The sequence below is a fragment of the Lagopus leucura genome, unplaced genomic scaffold (genome assembly GCF_019238085.1).
Source record: "Lagopus leucura isolate 7727_CA_CO unplaced genomic scaffold, USGS_WTPT01 Super-Scaffold_100004, whole genome shotgun sequence".
Lineage (NCBI taxonomy): Eukaryota > Metazoa > Chordata > Aves > Galliformes > Phasianidae > Lagopus > Lagopus leucura.
In genome coordinates this window covers 10324367-10348229 of record NW_024962264.1, presented here as the reverse complement: position 1 = coordinate 10348229, position 23863 = coordinate 10324367, and the positions used below count along the sequence as shown (strand labels likewise).

The window sequence follows — 23863 nt, the reverse complement described above, 5'->3', positions numbered from 1 at the left end:
CATATCAGTAACTTCTCTGACCTAGCTCTTCAATAGATGCTAAATATTTGAGACATCACCATCCAAAAAAGTTTTCCCCAAAAGGGGAAAAATAAGCAACGTATCAAACGTCCCCTCTCCCTGCCCTGGACCCTCCACATTTCTCACATGTCCTTTCAATAAAGGTTCTAGGCCTGTCTCAGAGGACCTATGATAGCACATTTCCCTTCATGTCCCGATATTGAACTGCTGCATGGTCTAGAACTATCTACTGAAGACAAGACAGTTTCTACGAAAAAGAAGTAATCTGCTGATCTATTCTGCAGAGCGCAAACACACGCTAACCACAGTCTCTACGTGACTGTGCTCATATCTTCCTCAGTGAAATCAAAATTACAATTGCAGCATAGGGATAATTTTATTCTTTTCCAATTTTGATCTAGAAGTACAAATGAAGGTGATGTTGAGTGGAAGGATTTGCGTTTGCATGATTTAAAAGTAAGGACTGCACAGGAAGAGAGTAGTTAAGACGTAGATGTTACATACTGGGTCTTCAGTGGACTGATTTGGATTCATGGATACATAATTCTCTTCACTGTCGTGCGAGTCACTGCTGGAAGTTGTGCTATGAACTGAATCCGGTCTGGGAGACATGGGAAACCTGGAGGAGCTAATTACCAGGAATTATTTTACAAACAATACATCTTGAATATCTTAAACCTCCTGGTAAACAACAGAAATAAGCACGTTAGAGCTGGAATCTTCATTCAAGATTACTAGAGCGTCTCATAGTTTGGATATACAGTCCTTTACATACATTATTACAAAACAAGAATTAATATTGACATACTTTTGTCTTAATGCATGCATATGCATACACACAGTTCCAGAGGAAACTTCAATCTGTATTACATAGGCTGAAAATACAACACAGATGTATATACACATTATTAATGCTACAGTCAACAGAAACTATCCAAATGAAGAAAAGCTAGGAAACTTACTCTCGTGCAAAGCTTCTGGTGATAGGAGACCTAACTGGGGCTTGTAATTCTTCCCATTCAGGCAAAGGTTTTATTTCTAGTGGAGCTGGTTTTGCTACGTAAGAACACAAGCATAGAACGTTCTTAAGCAAACTTAAATTTAATAGCTTTTCAAGTTTCTAATGCCAAAAAGAAACACTGTTTATTAAACAGTAAACACTAGTTAAAAAGAGACACTTTCATTCTCACAAAGCTATGACATAATAACTTATGTTTTATGCTTTCCAGTTACAGAATAACAACAGTACTTAAAAAAAAACACAATTTAAGAATTTTGCAACATAGACAAGTACATAGTAATTCTATTTCGAAAAGAGACTGAAAATGGCATCAAGTTCCGTGGCACGGGGACTTGCTGAACTGATAAGCACAGAAAGGGATGACTGACAGTTTCAGCCTTAAAATGCAAGCATTGCCAACTCCGTATGCTTTTATTGGCTTGTGGACTATTATTATTATGCAAACTCTGCCCTCACTGCACAAGTCTCTTTACGGATTAGGTTTCACAGCTCAAAGTATGAGCAAAATATTCAACTATGATTAAGTTTGCAAAATGGAGAGATGAGCCAGTAGCTAGTTGCAATGCCAAAAGGTGCTTGGCTTGCTTCAGGAATCATCAACTAGAGAGCAGAGCAGCAGCATGCTGGTGCCACCAGAGACAGCTAACGTGCCATTTTTAAGCTCCATTTTCAGAACAGAACCACAAGTTGAGTATTAGTGAGAAACATCATCCCTCCCTCCAATATCTACAATTTACCCTTTCCTAGCCAATAATATACATATATTAAAGGAAGATCATGAGACTTCACAGAGAAAAAAATTACACAAACTATTGTCATAGTTGTAATCTGAACTTCTACCTTCTTAAAAACTGTTTTAAATAAACGAAATGCAGTGTCATTTCAGTAACATCCAGCCCCACCATCCACCCCTCAAATCATCTGCTTGCGGCGTGTTACCAAGATCAAATGTCAGGCATGCGGAGTAAAAGCTGTCTTAAGAGACCACATGAGGAACTGACAGAAATCAGTTGCTTAATCAGTGTGGTCATCTTGCAAGGAACAAACAGAACTGCACTCATGACACTTTCGTTATGCTCTCTCTTCAGATAGAGTTCATCGCGGAGTCAGCTATATTACATATCAAACATAAGGATGCATGATTCACATTTTCTGGTTAAGTATCAGTCTTCAGCATCCCTAACAGTTTTCCCCTTTAATTAGAGAATCATAATTACCCAAAGCACATCAAGCCTGATCCAGTAATTCTGCCACTTCTACTTGCTTATATAAGACCTGTCACCACAGCCTCTGAAGAGGACCGACAACACACCTATGTCAAGGTGCCAGGTATCGCAGGAGACAGGGTGGCAGAGCTGAACTTTACATAGGTGAGATGACACTGAAGACTGAGCAACAATAATGATCAGTTTGGCCACAGCCCTCTGTGGAGGGCAGAAGCTAAATGGCAGGTATAATCTGTGGCCAAGGTACCACTCCAGCAGAAAGAGTAAGGACCTTGTGCAAAGCCCTCTGAGAATAGAAGCAATGGTTCATCCAGTTGCAATGGGCTTTAATAACCAAAGGTACTGTTCAGCAAAACTTCACTGAGATTTTTAACGTTATCTACTATTTGCTCTACTACATGTGACCACATGAAGAGCCAACTCAACAGCCTAAATAACGCCCAGACTAATTGCGATATTCATATAGTTTCATACGTAAATCTCTGCATTAACATAAGGTCACGGGAACAGTTTTTTGCCTTACTTGAATCCTTATCCAACAGCAAGTGACCCAAGTAAACTGTGAATTCACAACCATTTCCTAATGAAAGATATTTCAAGCAACTTCCAGGTGAGTAATACATATTTCTAAGGAAATAAAAAAGTAAATCCAGAATACGAATAACTAAAATTTAAGAGACTTAGTATCTGTGTTAATGCCAAAACAACGCATTCATGCGCTCTTTACAAGAGAAAGCTTTGACTTTCCTATACAGGACATCTTTTGCTCAGCAAGGTAGATGCACCCATGATCTTAGATTATAATAGAAGTAAAAAGACTATAGGAGAGATATAAAATAACAGTTCCTTTAATTTTTGTCTTATTTTTATAAAGCTCCATAAACATACAGTGCTAAAGTACATACCCTTTCTTCTTGTAGTAAAGTCACCTATGGTTTGTGAATCAGTTCGCTCTAAACCATGTGGTTTAGGTCTTAAAATTTTAGGACTTTGACCTAATTGGCAAAAAGAAGACTCTCTTAATAAAATATTCTTTTTAAAATTGGAAAATGGAATTTTGTAAATAAACAGCACAATCCCCTGCAGAAAGGTTACCGCCACAAGCATAAGCAAGCTGCTCAAGGAAGAGTTTTACAGTCTATAGCTAGGTTTCACGCTAAAGCCATAAGCACCAAACTTGAAACAAATAAAATACTGCATGCAAGTAATTTGCTAGAGGCAAGCATAAAAGCTGTACAAAAAAGCCCAAAGTTGCATCAACAAATTCTGCAACTGAACAACAGTTGCTTTCAAGCTGTATTACATAAAAAAACACCAGAAACGTATTTAAGGAATTCTCCAGCAGGACAGGAGAACAGTTACCTTTCAGATGTGTTCAGAAGTTACTTCCAAACAAATTAAGTTCTTCTTCAGTGAAATGACTACAGTATTGGGTACTATTACCTATTCACAACACACTCCCTTCACCTGAGAAGTCCTCAGAGTTCTGTATCAATCTGCACCAAAATCACCCCCCTGACTGCACAAACTGAGAGACCTTCTCTCCGAGCTCCCAGTCTGCGCTCGGGAGCACACCAGAGCACACGCGGCCTTCACCACAAATGGCCTTATCAGGAAGTGAAGCCATTTAAATATATATATTTTTAATTGTTCGTGGCCATCTGCAAGTGCAGCAGATGCACTAATCGTTCTCTAATATGCTGCACTATCACAGAACACCGTATTTTAGACCAATCTAGTAACAAAACAGAGTGCAAAACAAGAAAACATCTTAGATTGAATAGCTTTCTCACAGGAACAAAGATACTTTCCTTTCAGTAAGGAAGCTGTTTGCCTATTAAAACCCTGCAAGCAGTTCCGGTCATGCTGCGTATTTTGAATATGATCAATAATACACAATAACTCCAATCTTCTGAGTAAGTTTACACGACAAAATGTTTAATATCAGGAAAGGCAAGCATCTCCAGGTGTTACACCAAGAAGCCATATGAGAAAGGTAAATCTTCACAATAAATCAAATAAGTTTAAGACTGTTTATATTCAAAAGTTGCCCTACAGCAAAAAAAATATGGGAAAGGACTGGCACAGAGTCAAATGTGGGCTTGAGCTACCAGCAGCAACCAAGAATGCCTTTTAAAGAAGTAAATTTGGCAAGAACACTGGGACTTTGCAGATCTCAGCCTGAAAGGTTTTGCATGTGAAGAGCCCTATTACTGTTATCGCTAAGCATTGGGAATAATCAAATAATAAGTAAACAAAAAGGTTTTGTACTATATCTGAACATTTACACAGTGCTTCTGAGAGATCCTGCAGAAAAAACAATGTATTTATTTACCAATATTGTTGCATAGCAACTTTCTTAAAAATAAGAAAAGAGAAAGAACAGACTTTCACACAATTATTTTTTCATTTCAAGAACAGATGCTGCCTTAAGTGGCTAGAAGTGCTGGCAAAAAGACAGCGCACCCAGGCAAATGCTAACCAAAGACCTGGCTTACAAGTGGTACTCACAGTAACTGTCAAGAATGCTGCTGGCTAGAACTAAGCATGACCCAGCATGTTGGCCAAGTTTATTCTGTGCTGACCCGATATTCTTGAGTACCTGACCTACAACTATGATAAAAGCTTGCCTGTAGAAAAAGACCAAGGTCCCCAAATCCATCAAACAGATTTGGAAGTTAAAATTCAAATATTTTCTACTAACAATTTGATGTCGAATATCATCACCTACTCACATCAACTCTCCACTCCACTTCCATAATCTGATTAAGAAGAAATTCAGGCACAACTCTATTTAGAATGTCAATAAAGTACTAGCACGTGAGCATAGATCAGTGCAGTGAAAAAATCAAGCAGAGGTAGCAGGGTAATGGAATAATTTAACCAGCGTGTACATTAGAACCTCTCTACTCTTGCAGCCAAATCATGTAGGCTGAAGTGACTGAAACCAATTGTATTGAGAGGTAAGCACAGCCTTAGGAATCTGGGTCTGCGAGTCATTATTTCTGTTTTTAGTAAGGGTTCAATGTGGTCTTGTGCAGTCAACCTTCCTGAACTATATTATCACTCCCATTTGCAAAATACAGATATTACCTAATTGCCTTCATACTTATACTTCATACCGCTTCGTACTTAATTTTGCATTCAGAAACTGTTCTGAGACTTCGTGAAGTGCTTTATAAGTAAGTACAGGTCCCTGTAATATTTCTTTTATGCAACAGACGAGAACATACAAGATGTTCCCGCATAAAATAGACGCATGGAGTTTTTACCTCTTCCTGCTGAACAACTGTTCAGTCTAAAATAAATTTAGTGGCAAATCAGCTTGTTATTATTGGGATAATGGAACGACCTTAGTTTGCCACAGGTAATAAAAATATTTGTGTATTTCCCTCCCCCCCCCACACACAAAACCAAAAAGCCTAATCTCTTCTGAGTAGCTCACCCTGCAACAGAAAGACCTGACATCAAGGAAAGGAAAAGGAGCTGTGGAGAAACCACAGTCATGAAACTCATGTTTCTTGTTTCGGTCTGCACCGCAGAATTCTTCCACCCTGGCTTTTTTTTTGTTCGTGAAAAAAATAAAAAATAAACTAACAGAAATCCCTTTGATAATACTCTTCACTCCATCAAAAACCACATCTTAAATAAATGTGTCAGTTTTAAAAACTGTCATTCACTGTCCAAAAATCGGCAGTTCCTCCACTATCTTAGTTGCTTCCTTGAACAAAAATACATGTTTTTAGAACTTAAAAAACCCAAGTCTCACAACTGAAGATCCTGCTGCTGAGCCAGAGTAACCTTGCTGCTTTGCTCCTCAGAGCTTTCAGAAAAGCCCTCAGAGTAAAGAGCTGAATACAATAAACAGAAAATGCAGTGTACCTGTACAACAGACTGTTCTTCACCATTTATTCTCAGAAAAAATCTCCTTAAAAGTGTCATAGGGCCCCTCTTCTAGTCAGTTTTCTGCAGGAGAAAATGCACGAGGTCTCTGTGGAGAGCACGTGGTTCCACTTGGCATTCCAGCTCCAGGGTCACTACAGAATGCGCTTCCAACGCTGTAGGTTTAGGCTCACAGACCCAGGCTGACCCAAGCTAATTATTCAGGCACTCAACATATGACGACATCTAATTTACAACACTATCCTGGGAAAGGTAAGCCTGGGTCTACAATACAGTTTTTTTATTTATTTATTTTTAAAACTGACAAGGAAACGAGACAACTAAAAAGCCCACTAGGAAAAAAAAAAGCAACAAAATAAATATGTTGTGGACAGTGAAACCAATCAAACAAGAAGTGAAAATTAACACGTTTTTGTTGTTCAGTGAAAATAGCACTTGTGAAATGCAAAATGCTACAGTTAGAAAAAACCCTCAGTTTCTACATAGTGATACAACCGTGCAAGGGCACTGTGAGATGAAACAGATCTAAAGCAGCCCAGTTCTCTGAGAAACGGCTGCTTGCAAAAACTGCCCAGTGGAACAGGCAATTATGAATCCAGCATTAGAGTGCACTCAGACGGCATGAATTCTGCTCCTGGCATTTCAGCATATGTCAATGCTGCCTTTGTTTAAGAATTCATCAGGAGAAGAATCACTTGTTTGATTTTGTTTCCAATAACGGTTTAAGTTAAAAAAAATTCTTTCTTCATTAATTGGCTGATGCATTCTCTTCTTGTTTTCCATACAACACGTGACATATGATGCCAGAGACAGGCAGTGGGAAGGTGCACCACTACAGCCAAGTCCTGTATCAGAGTAGCTAGGCTCTAACATTTCTTGTTTTAAGGACACAAAAGGTAATCATTGAAGAGCCTCATTTTGCTTTCAGGCTTTAACCTTCAAGCACTACTGCTAACAAGACTTCTGTTTAAAATTTCTGTTACTTTTTGACTAGTTGCTTGCTGCCAAAGGATTTTACATCAGGAAATTGCAAATATCCTCATAAAAGAGGCCAAACGACTCCTTAAGCACCAGCTATTTAGGGCTTACATTTTTAAAGTAAATTTACTAATGTGACATAAAATTTGAGAAATGTGTGATCTGTTAATGCTGTTTCCTGGCCCACAGGACTCTAATCCTCACGAGACAAGGAGATCAGATGTAGGAATGCTACAGCAGTGCTTTACTTGGACTAGAAGGGGGAGAGCAAGAGGAAAAAACAGCCATATTAGTGTCCTGCATCAACAGAAGTACTTTTAGAAAGGCGTAACTAATAACAGTTTTCAGTTCCCATTAAAAAAATATGCATCTTTCTCTATGCATTCAGAAGAAGCTGAAATGTGCAGAGGTCCAAGAATACCAGTACTCTAAATCATTGCGGTTTTTTCCTTAAAAAAATAATAATAATAAAAAAAGTCAAGTCTGAAGCTCAGTCTTAGTCCCACAGGGTTTATTATTTGACTTTCATTTCTGCAGAACAACCTCCCCCTTTCGTTCGCTTCCCCTTCCTCACCGGAGTGAATTCCTGAGTACATGGGCTTCAACACAGAGCTCTACAAATATCCTGAATTTGCTTTTTTTAAAAGGTTGTTTTTAGAAAGACTGTTTCCCGCCAAGGTCTTCTATTCAGAAACATGTATTCAGTTACACAACATTCATATCCATTCCCACACTAGCACCTAGTAATAAATAGGAACAACAGTATGGTACTCAGTTCTGGTCAGTGGTACCACATGGATGATGACAATTAAGTCTTCTCATAACAGTAAAATTGAAGTGAAATCAGCTTATGCCTTCAATATTATGAATTTTCAAGGCAGTCATCTGAAGAGATACTCTCCAGTTTTCTTAGATACCTTTGTCTCCTCCAAATAGTTCATCACAGAGCACTGGTACTTTGAATACTCCCAAAATTAAGAATGAATTGTAAAAAAAAAAAAAGACTATGAAGTCAAACTGCATCTGACAGCTAAGGTTCACTGGTATTCATAAAATGTTTGGCAAATGTCAGAAAAACTGCTTTGAGAATACCAAAGCTATTAATCATCCAAATACTATTTGACTGCTCTAATTTGCAAGTAGTTCACCATGTTCATACTTAAAAATCCCCTACTGCATGACAAATTAAAAGCCTTCACGCAGTGCTTTAAGACCAAAGTGCAGTGTTTTGATGTTTTTATTGACTAGTAGCTTCAAGCAGCACTATCACTCATGAAGTCCAAGTGATACTACTTGAGATTGATTTCATTTTTTCTTTTTAACGAAAAATGAGAAACTGGAATAGCATGACAAGATGTATATCAAATCAACTATGGTTGCATATACAGGCATTAAAACACAGGGAAAAAGACAAAAAAAATGTACAAAGGGAAGAAAAAAATAGGTAATCACCAAAGTCCTGTTTCTGCTCTCCCCAGGGTCTCTGAAATTCTGCATTACCATCTCTGCAACTAATATCAGAGTAATTCCTGTAGCTTGTCTTCAGAGAGCTATTTTTTAAATCTTTAAAACCATCAGATTTAGTAAATCAGCTTCATCTGCAACTATGAAATACTCATTCAGCTTTTTTTTTTTTTTTAAACTTGAAATTATTTGTTGTTTCAAGGTTTTGCAAGACCGATCACAGCTGCAAGTTGAGGACTGGTGGATCATACCAAGGCACTACATAAATTTTATTTTAGGCTTGGAGCTGAAAGCTAGCCTTGTAGAAATAATTTAGTACTGCCACTGTAAAAGCATAAGATCTAGCTAACCTGAAGGCTTTGGAGACTGAAGATGGGGGGGAAATAAATAAATAAATAAATAAATCAGTACACTTCCATTTATCCTGCTTTAGGAACTCTGCAGAAGCACCAAAACATCCTCAATATTTTTACCTTTTCAATTGTTAAACAAAATGAACGGCAAGTTCATTTCAAGAGAAATTAAACACTTAGATTTCCTGAAATGAAGCATACTTCTGCTCTGAAAAGCAAGCATGAAAATTAGTTTCTTATCCGCTGTTCAGTTCAGTTCTTGTCACTGATTAAAACTGATTGTCATTCACAATTCTTCCATGACTATTTGCCGTAAAGTCTAAGTGAGTGTTCTTTTAAGACTGTACAACAATCATGATAGCACAGAACACTGCAGCGTTGCCAAGTTCTGACTTGGTCTCCCTTGGCCCCTAATCCTTCCCTTAATTTTTAAAGAAATCTTAGCTGTTGCAAATGCTGTAACTGTTCCTGTGATTTTATTTTGGGTTGTTGGTGTGGTGCTTCTGCTATACTAGGAAAAGCAATATGTTCACACTCTCTAATACAGACACCCATACACAAATATTTAACGAGACAACTGTTCACTTGGCTATTTATAACTAAACTTCATGATTAACTCAAGTCCATTTCCTTAAGAAAGGTTTAGCTCAGGATTTTAAAAGAACTATACACAACTACAACAATGGGTAATTAGGATTGTCATCCAGAAGCATCACGGTGGGTCCTATTGTAGCCAGAACGTAGCAAACATAGCAGATGCTTCCTGACACACATGGGAGTTCCATGCACAATTCCATCTTCAAAGTGGACTTGCATTTTCAAACGTAAGGCTTGGTTATTTTTGGTGAAAAAAAGAAGTTTTCTAGGAGGTTAATCTGGCTGAGAGATGCTCACAAGTAATCAAGGAAAAGGAAAAGATAAAGCCAAGTCCTGACGAAAAATATATTTGTCTGGTCTGACCATAAATTCCGTCATGAAACATCATAAATGGTAAAGATTTGTATGAAAAATAACCAGAGAAAAATCACAGAAGTGTAGGGGTTGGACAGGACCTCTGAAGATCACCTAGTCCAACCCTCTGCTAAAGGAGATTGTGTTGTTGTGAAGGAACAACTTGTTCCTTCACAAGTTGTTGTGAAGGAAAGCATCCAGGCAGGTTTTGAGCATCTCCAGAGAAAGAGCCTCCACAATTACTATGGGCAGAAGCAACATTTTCAAAACAAGCACAAGGTGCAACCAGGTACTTCATCTGCACGGAGAGAAATGCATGCATCACTCCCTGTCTCTATGTCCTAATTTACTGCTTTCTCAGCTTAAAACTACCAATACCAAGCAGCAGTTTCTTTTCAAGATAGTTGTATTTGTATGGACTGAAGTTGCAGAAAGCATCTCTACACAAAATTCTGATGACTTATTTCTGCTAAGAAATAAACTTTTGGGGGGGAGGGGGAGAAGGGAGGAGGAAAAGGTCAAGAGTCACTATACTACCTATTTGTTTCTCTTGCCATCAGCAAAATACACTGTGAAATTCAACCCAAGACTAGGACTGAAAATCTTGTTAAAAATAATCTTGAAAGTAATTAAACTCCAGCAACATTCAGGCAAATATAACTGCCATCAAAAATCCAAGGAACCAGGAATTTAAAATTCTCAACTGTCTGTCGGCAATCTGCTTAGCGATCCTGAATACATTATTCCATCACAACTCCCTGTGACCCTGGAAAGACATCTGCATTAATCTGAACTCTCCTGTAAAGTGTTTTTATAAGAAGGTTGGATCAACAGCATTACAAAAATAACAGCACTGCACTCAGTTTAAATTACACTTAACTTCTGATTTTCATTCCGTGGTGATTGTAGCTTGTTAAATTCAGCCACATGCTCGCAGTTCATATTTTCCTTTCTAGAACCTCAAAAAAAAAATTCACTTTGGCACAAAGATGTGCTTTAGAAAATGGAAGCTGCCAAGCTACAGTAAGTAAAGCACCAGATCAAGACTTGAAGGAACTACGTTCCACCACCATTAATTCCATCAACTTGTTCAAGATAGATATTGAAAAAATACATTTTGCCAGCCAAGACTGAAAACACACACAATCTTAAGAACTCTGAACTTTATAGATGAAGAGATGCACCACATATATTAGATACTATACGTCCTGAAGGATTCCTCCATAGCTTTATTAAATAAATATTTTTCCAAATATAAAGATCCTATAATTTTGCTTTAAGGGGACAAACATGATCTTCTACCCCTGAAACAAAACACTTTGGGGTGTCCTTATCATGTGCAGAGACCCATGGACACCCAATCTCTCTCCCACGCTGCTCAGCCTTGTCCTGACCTACAAAGTACTACTGACCCACCCTCTGCCCCTTTCATTTTTAAGGATGTGCTTTCCTTGATCTAGGACATAACATCGCATTTGTATCGAAGATTAAGATCATCTTAACTCTCAGATCTCCGTCAGGCTTCACAACTTTCTCATGGACTGCCAACACAGCCACTTGAGACCTGCCTGTTCAGTATCTTTCACTACATAGACTTGTTCCCTGTGGAGCAGCGGTGGCAGGAGGCACTGCCCCATATCACACATTTTGAAGAGCCCTATGAAAGCACATGGTGGAACAGAAGAGAACCTGTCTGTTCTCTGCAGCCCTAGCTTTCTAGGGATTCTTCACACCTCACTGCATTTATATACTTTTTACTCTACTGGCCCTACTTTCATAAACAGCACTTTTGAAGGAGGAGCACGAATGCGTGACCACCTCAAAAAAAAAAAAATAAATAAATTGCCACCGAACCACTCTGTCACAGAACCTGTCACAGACTTTTAACAATTCAGGGAATGTGATTTAACTGCAGGGATGGCTGTAACATGTCCGGATAAAGCCTTTTGCTAGCAGCAGTGCTTCGAACTTAGCATCAGGATTGCATGCAACCACGGCAAGCCAAAGAGCCAAAAGCAAAAATACAATGAAGATTTTACATGAAATAAATTATAATTTAAAGAAAACAGCGCTCCAAGAAAACCCACTTCTTTTAAATCTAATTTTTGTCATTTAGTTACAGGTGACTGCGGAAAAAACCTCTGGCCAAACACTCTCCATTTTGTCCCAAGTAATACATCACTTACCTTTTGGTGTATTTCTTTAAAGAAAGAGTAAAGTGTTTGATTTAAGCCACAGGGGCAGGAAGCCAACAATGTTTTGAAAGCACTTTTAAGACTTGCAAATAAGTACTGGAAACTCCCCCTACTTACACATAGAAGGAGTGGTAATCCAGTTAAGTGAAACTACCTGAAAATGCAAACTCAAATTCCTGTGTTTTGTTTTTGTTGTTGTAGTTTTTTATCCCATGCTCAAAAAACAAAGCTCTTCTAGAAACCAGAACAAAATGACACAGGGCATCTCACACCTCATCATGGCTTCTTGCCCAGTCTATTCCTTCTGAAGAACATCTGGCAAAGCAGGGGTGAGCAAGTGTCCGCGCACAGAACATGCACACAATTTAGTGACTTTCATACATACATATTACCCACATTTAGTTATTGATATTACTGATTTTCATAACTCATTCTTCAATCACAACTGGAACAGAGGAGAGTGTTAACAATATGACGAGTTACCCAGAACTTCACTGCTTTCATGTAAGCACTTGAAGTCATGCACCTTGTAGTCAATGCTGCTGACATAATTATGTCATCTGCTGACAGATGGACAGATCTTTGTTGCCCAGTTACGTTATTACCCAAAGACCACAGAACCTGAAGTAATCAAGCATTTATTTTGTCTGAGGTTCACAAAACAGAAGCACTGGAAGGGAAAGCAGGCTACGTATGACAGAACAGACTCTGGAATTCTTGCATTCGTTTACTACTATTGCCAAACTCCACTGCCTGTAAAATTCCAAGGTCTTAAAATGAACAAAAAATAGAGAAGATACATAAGCACACACATCTAACAACTAAAAGCAGTGCTTTCCTTTTTCATTTGGTAATTTCTCTGCTATTTCTGTTCTACATTCAGAACCACAATTTTGAACCAAATTTGACAAACTCTCCTGATCCACACAGAAACATTACTGAACCAATGTTTAAGATAAAGATTATAACTGTACTTCTCAGTAACAAACACATCTACAAAACAACTGTTTGCTGGCAACACAAATAGTACTTTTGCAGCAGTATCTGCAACTGATAAAAAAATACAACTGATTCTTCTGACAAAATACATAATATGCCCTCATATGCCCAGAAGCCTTAAACCAATAAACCAGATCTCAGTAATGGCAATGCTGCCATTTATAGTGATGGTCTACAACAGAACATGTTGAATTAATCACAAAAAAATATTAAAAGGAACAGTAATTGGAACTCAACTATTTTACGTACCATTTGCCCATTTCTACGCCTACCTAGATATTAGGGAACACACTGACGCACTTACTATTTTCTGGGTACTAATTTGTAGCAGAATACCACTGCAGAACATTTAAATAATGCAGAAACAAGCTGATAATAAAATGTGCCAAAAGAACTTGAACGCTGAAAAAACAACACAATAGGATGTAAAGCACATCCCTTGCTTTGATTAAGTAAGGGTCCACTAAATCAGAAGTTTTATTCTATTTTAATTCAAAAAGAACGGAAGTTTTATTTTCCCAAAAATATTTCAGGAAGTTATTTGTGTACCGAAATGGGAACAACATCACCACCCTGGGGCGTCATCATATCTGCTCTTGACAAGACTGGAAAACTTGTATCACTAACGTAATACAATTGAGAGAATTTGAGTATGCCTGTGTGTGCATTTCACTAAGATAAAAACCTCACTAATAAATCAGAATTATTGCCATTCTTGGTAACTCAAGATCTTTCTACGGCATTTGCTTGTTCCCCCAGCCAGTAGGAGCTACACTGGGCACCTCTACACTCATTAGGAGATGTGTTAGCCTCCCAGCCTAAAAAACTGTTCGCCGTTGTTAGTTAGGGCTTCTCATCTGTAAAGCATTTGAGGGCAGGAGAGAAGCGTAATCCTCACGCAGCACTTACAGAAGGTGAAACACTCAGTTTCAAGAAGAGAGTCTCAAAATTAGCAGTGCTGCCTCAGCAGATATCTACGTGACTGCCTTGCATCACCAACAGCAAAACAAGAAGCTTTTCAAGATTAAAACTTCATTGTATTTCAAGTCAAGCATTTCATCAGTCAAATACACAAACCTGAAGTCAGAAAAAAATACTTCAAAGCAGCTCAGTATTTACTTTGAGAATACTTTCCAGCATTGAGTTTCATTCTGTTACTGTCCAGTATTTCTTAAAAAGTAAACAGAGCTACTCTCTGCTAACGCAGCGACAGACAGAAGCAGAGAGCCATGGTTCTGAACAAGGCCATGTTTCACTTTCGGAACACAGGCAGTCAGAATGAGAAGTGGCACTTAGTTTTACACTGAGATCATCTGTATCATAATGATATTATCCGCTTTGCTTAATTGTACGTAAGGTTGTCTTCATTTATGAGGAAAAAAACAGTAATTTAAAGTTTGAATTAGGTCAATATTTTGGATCATCTGATTAAAACATTGATTTTTTTGCTCCAAAATGAAGTCAGCCACTCTCAACTTAAACACTCTTTTCAAATGTGTAATTCTGAAAACAGGAGCTACAAAGTTCTGCAGACACTATTTGTTTAGTTCCCAGTTCCAGAAGAAAGATATTTCTGATAACATATTTCACATTGACTGGGAAGTCTAAGCTATTCATTACTGATTCTCAGTAAGTACTCTCATATGGAGACATCATAATGATATCTATTTCTTAAGCCTATCACTTCAGTCACCTAAATAATCATTTACCTTAAGGCCAAGTAAACATTGTGCACCAGATTTAAGAGATTTACTCGTTTTTTTCAGAATAGCTTTGGAGAAGCCCTCTAAAATTTGTGCACTCCTCCCTCAATTTTGTCGGCATTACTGCAGCTTCAAAACCCTTGAGTTTTCTCTCACACATTCAGTCATTTGAAATATTTCCACATAGAACCAGTTCTCGTTTTGCTTCATGACTGTTCATCTATTGCAGCCTACTTAACTGCATTTGACAAACAACGTGGTATCCAGCTCGTGCGACAGAGCAAACATACCTTACAAGCAGGCTTGAATTAAGACTTTGCTCCTCACATTTGGATCTCAAGGAAAGAATATCTATGGTAACCTCATAGCCCACATTCAACATCTTTTCTGCCCCATATGGCTGCTACATCTCAAACACTGGACAACCTCAACATCAAGTGAGTTTCCTTGTATTTATGGGTTGAAGTGAAGATAACATTATGTGCTCATCAGCAAACACTTCCTTGAAGCTAATGTTATTCTTACAGTAACACATTCGTAAGAATTATTTGGTGAAGAAAAAATAATTTTATAATATTTTTTAAAAATAATTTTATTCTTGAATAAAAAATACTGCATATCTTGAGTAAAAATATCCCACTCGTTACTTATTATTAATTGCTAACAATGTTTAGATCAAAAGCAAACACATAAAATAGGTAAGTCATCTGCATCATACAATGGAACTGTGTATTGACCATGTACCAAGAGCTGCTACGTCTACAAATTCTATGTTGTTCCTCATGTGCTGTCTCCATTATAAGTTAGCCTGCCGTCCTCTCTGTGTGAAGACTAGAACTCATACTTGAGTGTTAGCAATTCTATGTAATTTTTGAATTGAAATCTAAACCCAAGTTTGTATTTGGCTGTTACTGTGATGTATTATCATCATTAAGAAACATCTTAGTAATTTTGCTCATAAATTGGGCCAAAATTCCTTCGTTAGAATTCCTCAAAAACATTATTTCCCACTAATCAGAAGTTGTAGGAGCTACAATATTTTATTAGATGATAAAATCAACTATTGGATATTGTCCTCACCTTTTCGGTCTGGTTTGAGGTTCCGATCCACCGGCGGTGGTTCACATTTTTCAGTAGGCACTGACCGTCTGGGAGGGGTCTTTGGACTGGACCTGAAACCCATGTGAGAGGGAGGAGGGACTTGCTTTCCAAATAACGGAAAATCAAACGTGCCTGGTGTCATTGGAACATAATTTGTTTCCTGGATGGGTTCAGTGAAGCTGCTGGAATGCTGTCGTGGAGGAGAGTTGGGATTCATTGGGACATAATTTTCATCTAGTTCTTCACTTGAAACACTTCCCACTGTCAACATGCTTCTGTTTTTCTAGAATTAACATATATTTCCTTTAACAAAATAAGTTACGCAATCAGCTGTGAATCATATGAATCTTTTAACCTAAGCTACTCAGATTAATAGGTTACTTTGAAACTGAAAATCACAAACACCGTACACCTTGCTTTTTTTACACAGAAACAAAAAGCATTCAAGCTCTGTTACTGTTGTCTCTCGTAAGATCACATCATACTTACAAAGTGGTTATGGAAGCCCTCCAATGAATTAGATCTGTCATTCGGAAACGTTCGTGGAATATCATAACAGTCTTGAGAACTAATTTCTAAAGAAATAAGAAGAGAAAGTGGCTATTCATCATTTGTATTCCCCATCCCTTGGCACCAGTCATTCAGTTTGTTTTTATTTACTGTCTGCTTCTAAGACACCAGGCAAACATACCTCCCAAAGCTGTGGCCGATAGGTTTTATCCACAGACTTGAGATGACTGTGTTCATAAATGAACTCAGCACTTGCCAATCAACTTGAAAATCTTATAATGTTTTCCATATCAGGAAAAAAACAAAAAAACAAACAAAAAAAAAAAAACCAAAAAAACAAAAAAACAAAAAAACACAAAACCAGTATTTTTTCCTTTTAAAAAACCAGCTACATCTTCCTTTCAAATAGGCAGGCATAAAACTTTACTGTAAGAGCCGTATCTTTTGAGATAGAAGACCCTCATGAGAAACCTACTATAAAATAAACAAACAACAGGTGTAATTTTAAGTCTACAGTGATGTCTTCTGACTGAATACACTTGATTAGAAAGTGCTGATTCAACAGAAACTGATTCACTGCTATAACAGGTAAATTCTTCTTTTATCCCACCACTCTTCTCTCAACTCCCCTGTAGGCTTCCAGGGGTTTTCAGATTGAATAAGTGACAGAACCAAAATATCTCCTGCTTCTCAGGGCCCTGGCTCTCAGCACTCCACATTAAGAAGGTCCTCACCTTCGTGACTGCCTCTCTGGAGCACTGGGATGTTCGTGAAATACTTTGCCCCCAGGTCCTGGGTCTCACTCACTTGTTGCAGGCAACAGCTTGCACTACTTCTCAACAAGCCTGCTTCTATTGACATTAAGACAGAAACTCGAGGGGAAATTCTGTTCTGTTCTCCTCTTGACCCAGACAAAGAACTCCAAAGGCTCTTCCCCCCACCATCACCTTCCTCATTTTTGCCTGCCATCCCACAGGCACTGTAACTTTCCTCACAAACATCAGCACCAGCTTCAATCAGTATAAAATTAGACTCTGAAAGTCACATCTTTATACCCAATGCCTCAGGAACTTAAATTAAATGAAACTCTTAGACCTAAAGTTTTTAGTAAGACAACAACAACTGCTCTCTGTAACAGTAAATATCACTTTCTGAACTCAGCCTTTCACTGCATTTCTTTACTTTAAATCTGAGAGAATAAGAACAGGAACAAAAACAAACAAGCAGAAAAACAAGACACACGAAAATCTTTCTAAAATAGAACTAGCCCCACCAGATTTGCTAGTACCCAGAAATACACCCAGCTGCTGAAAGAAAAACAACACTAACGCATTAGCAAGTCTGCAATGCTGGCATTTAAACTGCTAGAAGGATTAACTTCAATTTTACTTTAAAAGCTTTGTATGCACACCTAACACAAGGAGAGAAAGCTTTGTGGCGTCAATAACCAGTTCAGGGTTGATTTCAAAGCTCTTGGTGCATACCAAATTTCACTGAACTTCCAGCTTCTGCAGATTTTGGTCACTATGTGTGAACCTTACACTGGTTGTTCTGACAGACTGATAGCAGCAGTTTTGAACTCAGCTATACAACCCTATTAGCAAAAACAATGCTTAGTTTTCCACTGCTGTTTTGAAAGACTAATAGAGCCACTGAAATGTCTAGCACTTCAAATACGTCCAGCTAAAGCTGAATGCCAGTGGAGTAGCCTTTATCAATGTTCTGCGCTTTGCTATTTCAATGCTTTTCCTCTAATCAACATGTCTTTCTCTGGTTTCTTATATATTTTAGACTTCAGTGAGTGCTTCGTGAAGTGCCACACACTCGCTTCTCGAGGACAAAAGCAACACAATTCCACTCACATGTAACTCATCTTTCTTCATAAGACTAATATCATTGAGCATTAGAAGAATCTGGAAGAGCAAAGTAAAATACGGAGCACTGACCTTTACGAAAGATATTCAAATCGACAGTTGAAATGGTGTTACTGCGTGAGGGTGGTATTCCTGCTGTAGGGATACAATAGCTACTATCAGTATCTGAAGCTGTGCGAGTAATGCTACATGTTTCCACAGGAGATCGATCTGCAGCGTGGTGAGGTTTTGGTGGCCGAGGTGGAGGAATATCTGGAATAGTATCCAACTTTGAAGTCTGAGACAATGTTCCTTCTGGAAAAGTTCGTGGAATCTGGTAAGTACCTCCAGGTGTAGGGGGAATGTCGTAACTAATGGAGATGTGCCTCATCTGTGCATCTAACGACGACGTCGCTGATGGCGTATTGAAAACATGCTGCTCGCCTTCTGCATCAGTCCCCGTTGGAGATGCTGCCTTCGGTAAAACATCTTGGGAGTAACTCCTGGGCAGGTTATAAAGGCTGGAGTCTGCCAACGGTAGTCCAGTACGAGAAGGCGGAGAGTCATAGACACCTTGCTGCTGAAAAAAGCCATTCACAGCTTGCTTGCTCATGGATGGAGCAGGGTTTTTGTGGGAGGGCACATTATCATTGCAGTCTGTTTCAGAAGAGCTGGATTTTGCAGAGTCAGCGTGAGATCTACACACAAGATCAAGAGATTCAAACATTGACGAACACAAAGAAAAGAAACATCAAAATAACTTTTAAGATGTTTAAAATGTGGACATTTAGGTGCATCAGTCTCTTCCAACTTTTAAAAAATGAAATGCAGGAACCCAATTATGAAACGAACTACTTTGGAAGGATTCTAAGTTATTGCACATACACAGACCATGCATGTGAAATAGATAACAGCACAAGCACGTAACTTTAGCAGCAGCTCAGCAGGTTGATATTTCATAAAGCAAGTGATCTCCAGGAAGATGTCAAGACAACCTAAAGCAAAGTTTGTTTATTAAGGTAGTTGGAGGTGGGGTTTAATTTTTTATTCTTTTAATCAGCTCTGCAAACTAGCAGCACTTCAACAACACTGAAAAGTGAAAATGCATTCAATTCTTGAGTTCACAATACTTGCTAGTTCTAACCAGTATGAAAAAATATAATTAAGAATGGCTGCTTGCAACACCCTGAAGTTATCTACTACCCAAATAAAACTGATTCGAGTATTTTTTTTTTTTTAATGCATTATAAAGAAGAGAAAAAGACAGAGAGAGAAAAATCCATGTGATATATGTAACAAAAGAGTGCTTTTTCTCCTGAACACCAGTTAATGCCACATCATTAGGCAAAATGGCACAGTTGTTTGCCTTTATTTCTTTGGAACAACCACTTTTTATGACAACTGCTCTCATTAGTACTGGTAATAATGGATACAACTGCCTTTTGGTTCAGTGTTTTGTTGACTTTTTTTTTTTTTTAATGGGGGAGGGTGACACCTCCCCATTTACCTTGCCCCAGGAAGAGAGATTCTAAGTTCTGAATGCTTGCTTAAATGCAAATGAAGACAACTGCAGAAATACTAATGTAGGAAGAGGTAATACAGTTTTTCCACCATATCCTGGTATTTCCTTTTATCGTTACCACAGAACCATTTCATTGTTTTTGTTTATAAATATGTACATGCATACTTCAGCACGTGTGCAACAATGAATGGCTAGTATACTACTCTCAATAAGCAATTGGTCAATTCAATTTACAAAGCTGCTGAGAAATAAAATATTCAAATCAACACTATTTTTCCTTGAAGAGACTCTTGTTCTACAGGTGATCAATTTGTCAGTAAAATCAAACATTTCCTTACTTCAGCAACAGCCAGATTCTTACCTCCCAGGGTTCTAGTAACCTGGGGAGAAAGGAATTCAGCTTAGCAATTCATTTAGGTTTCCTCTTCATTCATTATGGAGAAACTGATACAGTGTGAAACAAGCCTTTCTTCTAAGAGATCCACCTAAAAAATGACAAATGACTCCCTAAGAGCCTCTCTGTGCCAACTCTCAAGGGAACGGATGTTATTAGTTTAGACTGGACATTAGCAGTCAAGAAAAATGTTCTTCACCTAACACATTCCTGTTGTGTTTAACAGAGTTGATACTATCATCCATCAGCCTGGTCTTCACCGGCTTTAACTTATGACATACTTTTCTATGCATTTTTTTTGTTACTTTATATATATTTTTTCATATTAAAATATATACTAATTTTGCTCTGATTACTATTTTTAATGTAGATTTAAGTTCTCCTTCAACAGTCAGAACTGGTTTCCACGTGACATGGAAAACTAACCTGCACTTAGTTTAACAGACTCCCAAATATTCTCATTACTTACCCTTGGCAAAAGCAAGGAAGTCAATCTACCGATATTCCTTGTGCCATCAACTTCGTTAAGTTTACTCTGTCTCAGAGCTTAACAAGTTCTCTAATGAACTACTGCAAGTTCAACACAACTACAAAAAATACAGCACACAGGATGGAAGGAACTACATAAGGTTACAGAGTGCTTCATCAATTGCGCACGTATTATGTGATCAGATTGTATCTTTGATGCAGCCCTTGCACTTGAAGTATTCATTCCAAAGTTCTTCTTTTTCAACACACACTCTTCTAGTTCTGTGGCATTCATTTGTACCAAACCCACAACAAAAGTCATGTGTTTTACTTCAGTGAGCACAGCATGGACCGTGATGTATATTTTAAATGCTAGAAAAATAAAGTGGGCAGACATTGACAATTGATTGTAGAACTGAAATTAGTTCCAGTTCAGCAGGATATACTTTTACCTGAAATTATTTCCAAAACCATGGAATAATATAGGCACTGCTATACATCTTACCAAAAGCAATATAATAGCATAATAAAAAAACTGTAGAGTTGACCTCATTTCTCAATTTTTAGCTTGTACACATACGGGGATCACTTTCATCCATTTAGCCACGTGCCAGAACTCAACCTTTAAAATGTTTTCACACACAAAAGCAAAGCAAATGTCTGTAATCTTAGCAGTTCTAGGCACAATGGTGGTTTTACAGACATTAAAACACATTATAATGATGCCAAGTTATATTTGACTCTAGAGAAGCAACACATGCAAGCATATATAACCAAAACTCAAGATGCAACAACAAAGCACATACAATACAGTTATCCATCACATGTATGCAACTTAGGAGCTTTCTGGACCCAAGTAAATGCTGCTGCTTCTCTCTTGAGCACTTGTGAAAACATAAGACTTGCAGCCAGTCATTTTCTTAGCTGATATGGTATACATATCTCATTGTTAGAGGGCTTCTATGATTTACTCCACTTTTTTTTTTTTTTTTTTTTTTTTTTTTAAGTGATCTTTTGGAATTGGCTTCCTAGGCAATTGAATTAAGTTTTCAAAATATGAAACAGTTTTGACTTTGCAAGACCAAAAACTAGAAGATGGTCTGAAATAGAGGGCACAAAAGCAGTTTATACCTTAATGAAAACATAACGGACCCTCTGAAGTTTGAATAGATTTCAGAAGTCAGCATTCACCACTGAACATGGCAGAAAGAATACATACTATCTATAAGATTTACATTGTATTCTTGATTCATGTTACCTCAAGAAAAACTAGATTAGCTCTACAGATGAGGGACAGATTTTTACTCGTTTTTTAAGAAAAAGCTTCAGATATACAATGTTTGATGATTTCTGCATGTTTTCTAACATAAATCATGCAATCATAGAATCTTTTGACTTAGAAGGCACCCTTAGAGATCATCTTGCCCAACACCCCTGCAGTGGACAGACTTCTGCAGCTAGATTAAGTTGTTCACAGCTCGATCCAGCTGGACCTTGAACAGAAAACAGGGCATCCACCACACCTCTGGGCAATCTGTTCCAGTGCCTTACCACCCTTCTTGTGAAAAAATGCTTCTTTACAACCAGTCTAAACATCCCCTCTATTAGTATGAACCCATCTCCCCTTGTCCCTTTACAATGGACTCTGCTAAAAAGTCCCCTTCTTTTAGCCTTTAGAAACTGAGAGGCTCATGTCCAGCTTATGATCCACCAGGCCCCCGAGTCCTTTTTGGCTGGGCTGAATCCTCCACTGACATGGTAAGCATTCATGTTTCTCTGTACTTCAGTTTAAAATAAATGCAAAGTAATATCTAACACGACGACAACTAACCCTATTTATAATCAGAAGATGACTGTGATATGAACTCAGTATTACCAGGCGTGCATCACATATCTGCAAAAAGTGCTTAAGTGAGCAAACTGTTCTTTACCCAGTACTGAGACCTGTACAGCCTACCAGTCCACAAGAACTGGGTGTTAATATTCACGGAGCAGAGACAAATTACCAGGGGCAAAATAAGAAAGCCTAACACCATGTACTAAAATCTGACTGCTGACAGAAACCCAGGAGAAAAGATTTCAAGCCAGACAGTATACAACATGAAAAAATGGGCTGATTGTCCGTCAGACCACTCATCCTTGCAAGCTGATTCTTTTTGCAACTGCAGGAACAAATACGTCAGACTAAACAGAATAACGATAAATAAAGTGGCAGATAAACTGCTCTTGTATGCCAACAATCTGGGACAGAAACAGCAAGCATAGTAGAAATGTGGATAAATAAGTAAATAAAACAGCTCTATCTTAATTACAGCTATTTTCAGAAAAAGGAAGCCAAGTTTCCATAGTTTTTTTCTGTTAAAACTGAACACCATGCAAGACGTATTCCAAACAATATTTTCAGGCAAGTTAATGGCACTGCAATTAATTTCTCACACACGTTCCAAGAACAGCTACTGTTCACTCACTGCAGTGGAACCTTTTTACTTTCAAAGTCTTCTAAGAGAAGGTATTCCTGCCCTTCTTCAGAGATAAAGGGTGACCCTTGGCTGTTTCATAGACACAAGAAAAATGAGGAAGACAGTGTTATTTCCATATACATCTTGAATGAGCCAGAACAATAAGACTTTCGGAAACAGTCCCTGGCTTCTTTTTCTTACTTATGATCCAAATATGAACGTCACACTCTCACTAAATGCTACAGTTAAACAATACTCTTTTTCAAGCCAACAGTGATCAGAGCCTAAAACTATTTTAGACAAAATACAGCATGATAATTATAACCACAAGTACTGTGTTCAAACTATTCTAATAAGACTATATGATGCACTGCATGACACTGTAAGGAAACATTTTGAAGTTATTGTTAGTTTTGACACATAATAACTAAAAATTCTGAAAAGGGAGGTTGACCGTGGCCTCTAGATTTCTCAGTTACCCATCTCACCTGAAAAAAGAATAATTCCAAAGATTTTTTATAGAAAAATCAGTGCTTCCCAGATTATCTACTAAGTACTATGCAAAGTTAGAGCAGAAAACATTCCTTCTTTTTTAAAATCTAAAAAGAAAACAATGCAGAAAAAAACACTCAAGCAACAAAATCCATATATAAATTAAACAATATCCATCTACTATTGCTTTGCTTTTAATTAACATTTACACAACTTTCCCCCAGTTAAAATAAAGGCTGTATGAAATAGA

At 37.9% G+C, this 23863-nt stretch overlaps 1 protein-coding gene across 6 annotated transcripts in view; it reads right to left on the bottom strand.

The window, feature by feature from the left end:
* GAB1 (GRB2 associated binding protein 1) overlaps nt 1-23863 on the bottom strand; it is a 97810-nt gene that overhangs the window by 4546 nt on the left and 69401 nt on the right. The window contains exons 4-10 of one of the 6 annotated variants that reach the window (XM_042870898.1): nt 23131-23211; nt 18372-18976; nt 16405-16490; nt 15895-16105; nt 3174-3263; nt 984-1077; nt 526-649 (exon numbers count right to left, since the gene is read on the bottom strand). In XM_042870898.1, coding sequence (XP_042726832.1) covers nt 526-649; nt 984-1077; nt 3174-3263; nt 15895-16105; nt 16405-16490; nt 18372-18976; nt 23131-23211 — 1291 coding nt within the window. Of the gene's footprint in view, nt 1-525; nt 650-983; nt 1078-3173; nt 3264-15894; nt 16199-16404; nt 16491-18371; nt 18977-23130; nt 23212-23863 lie in introns of all 6 variants that reach the window. The other 5 variants (XM_042870894.1, XM_042870895.1, XM_042870897.1 and 2 more) reach the window with 5 other exon arrangements.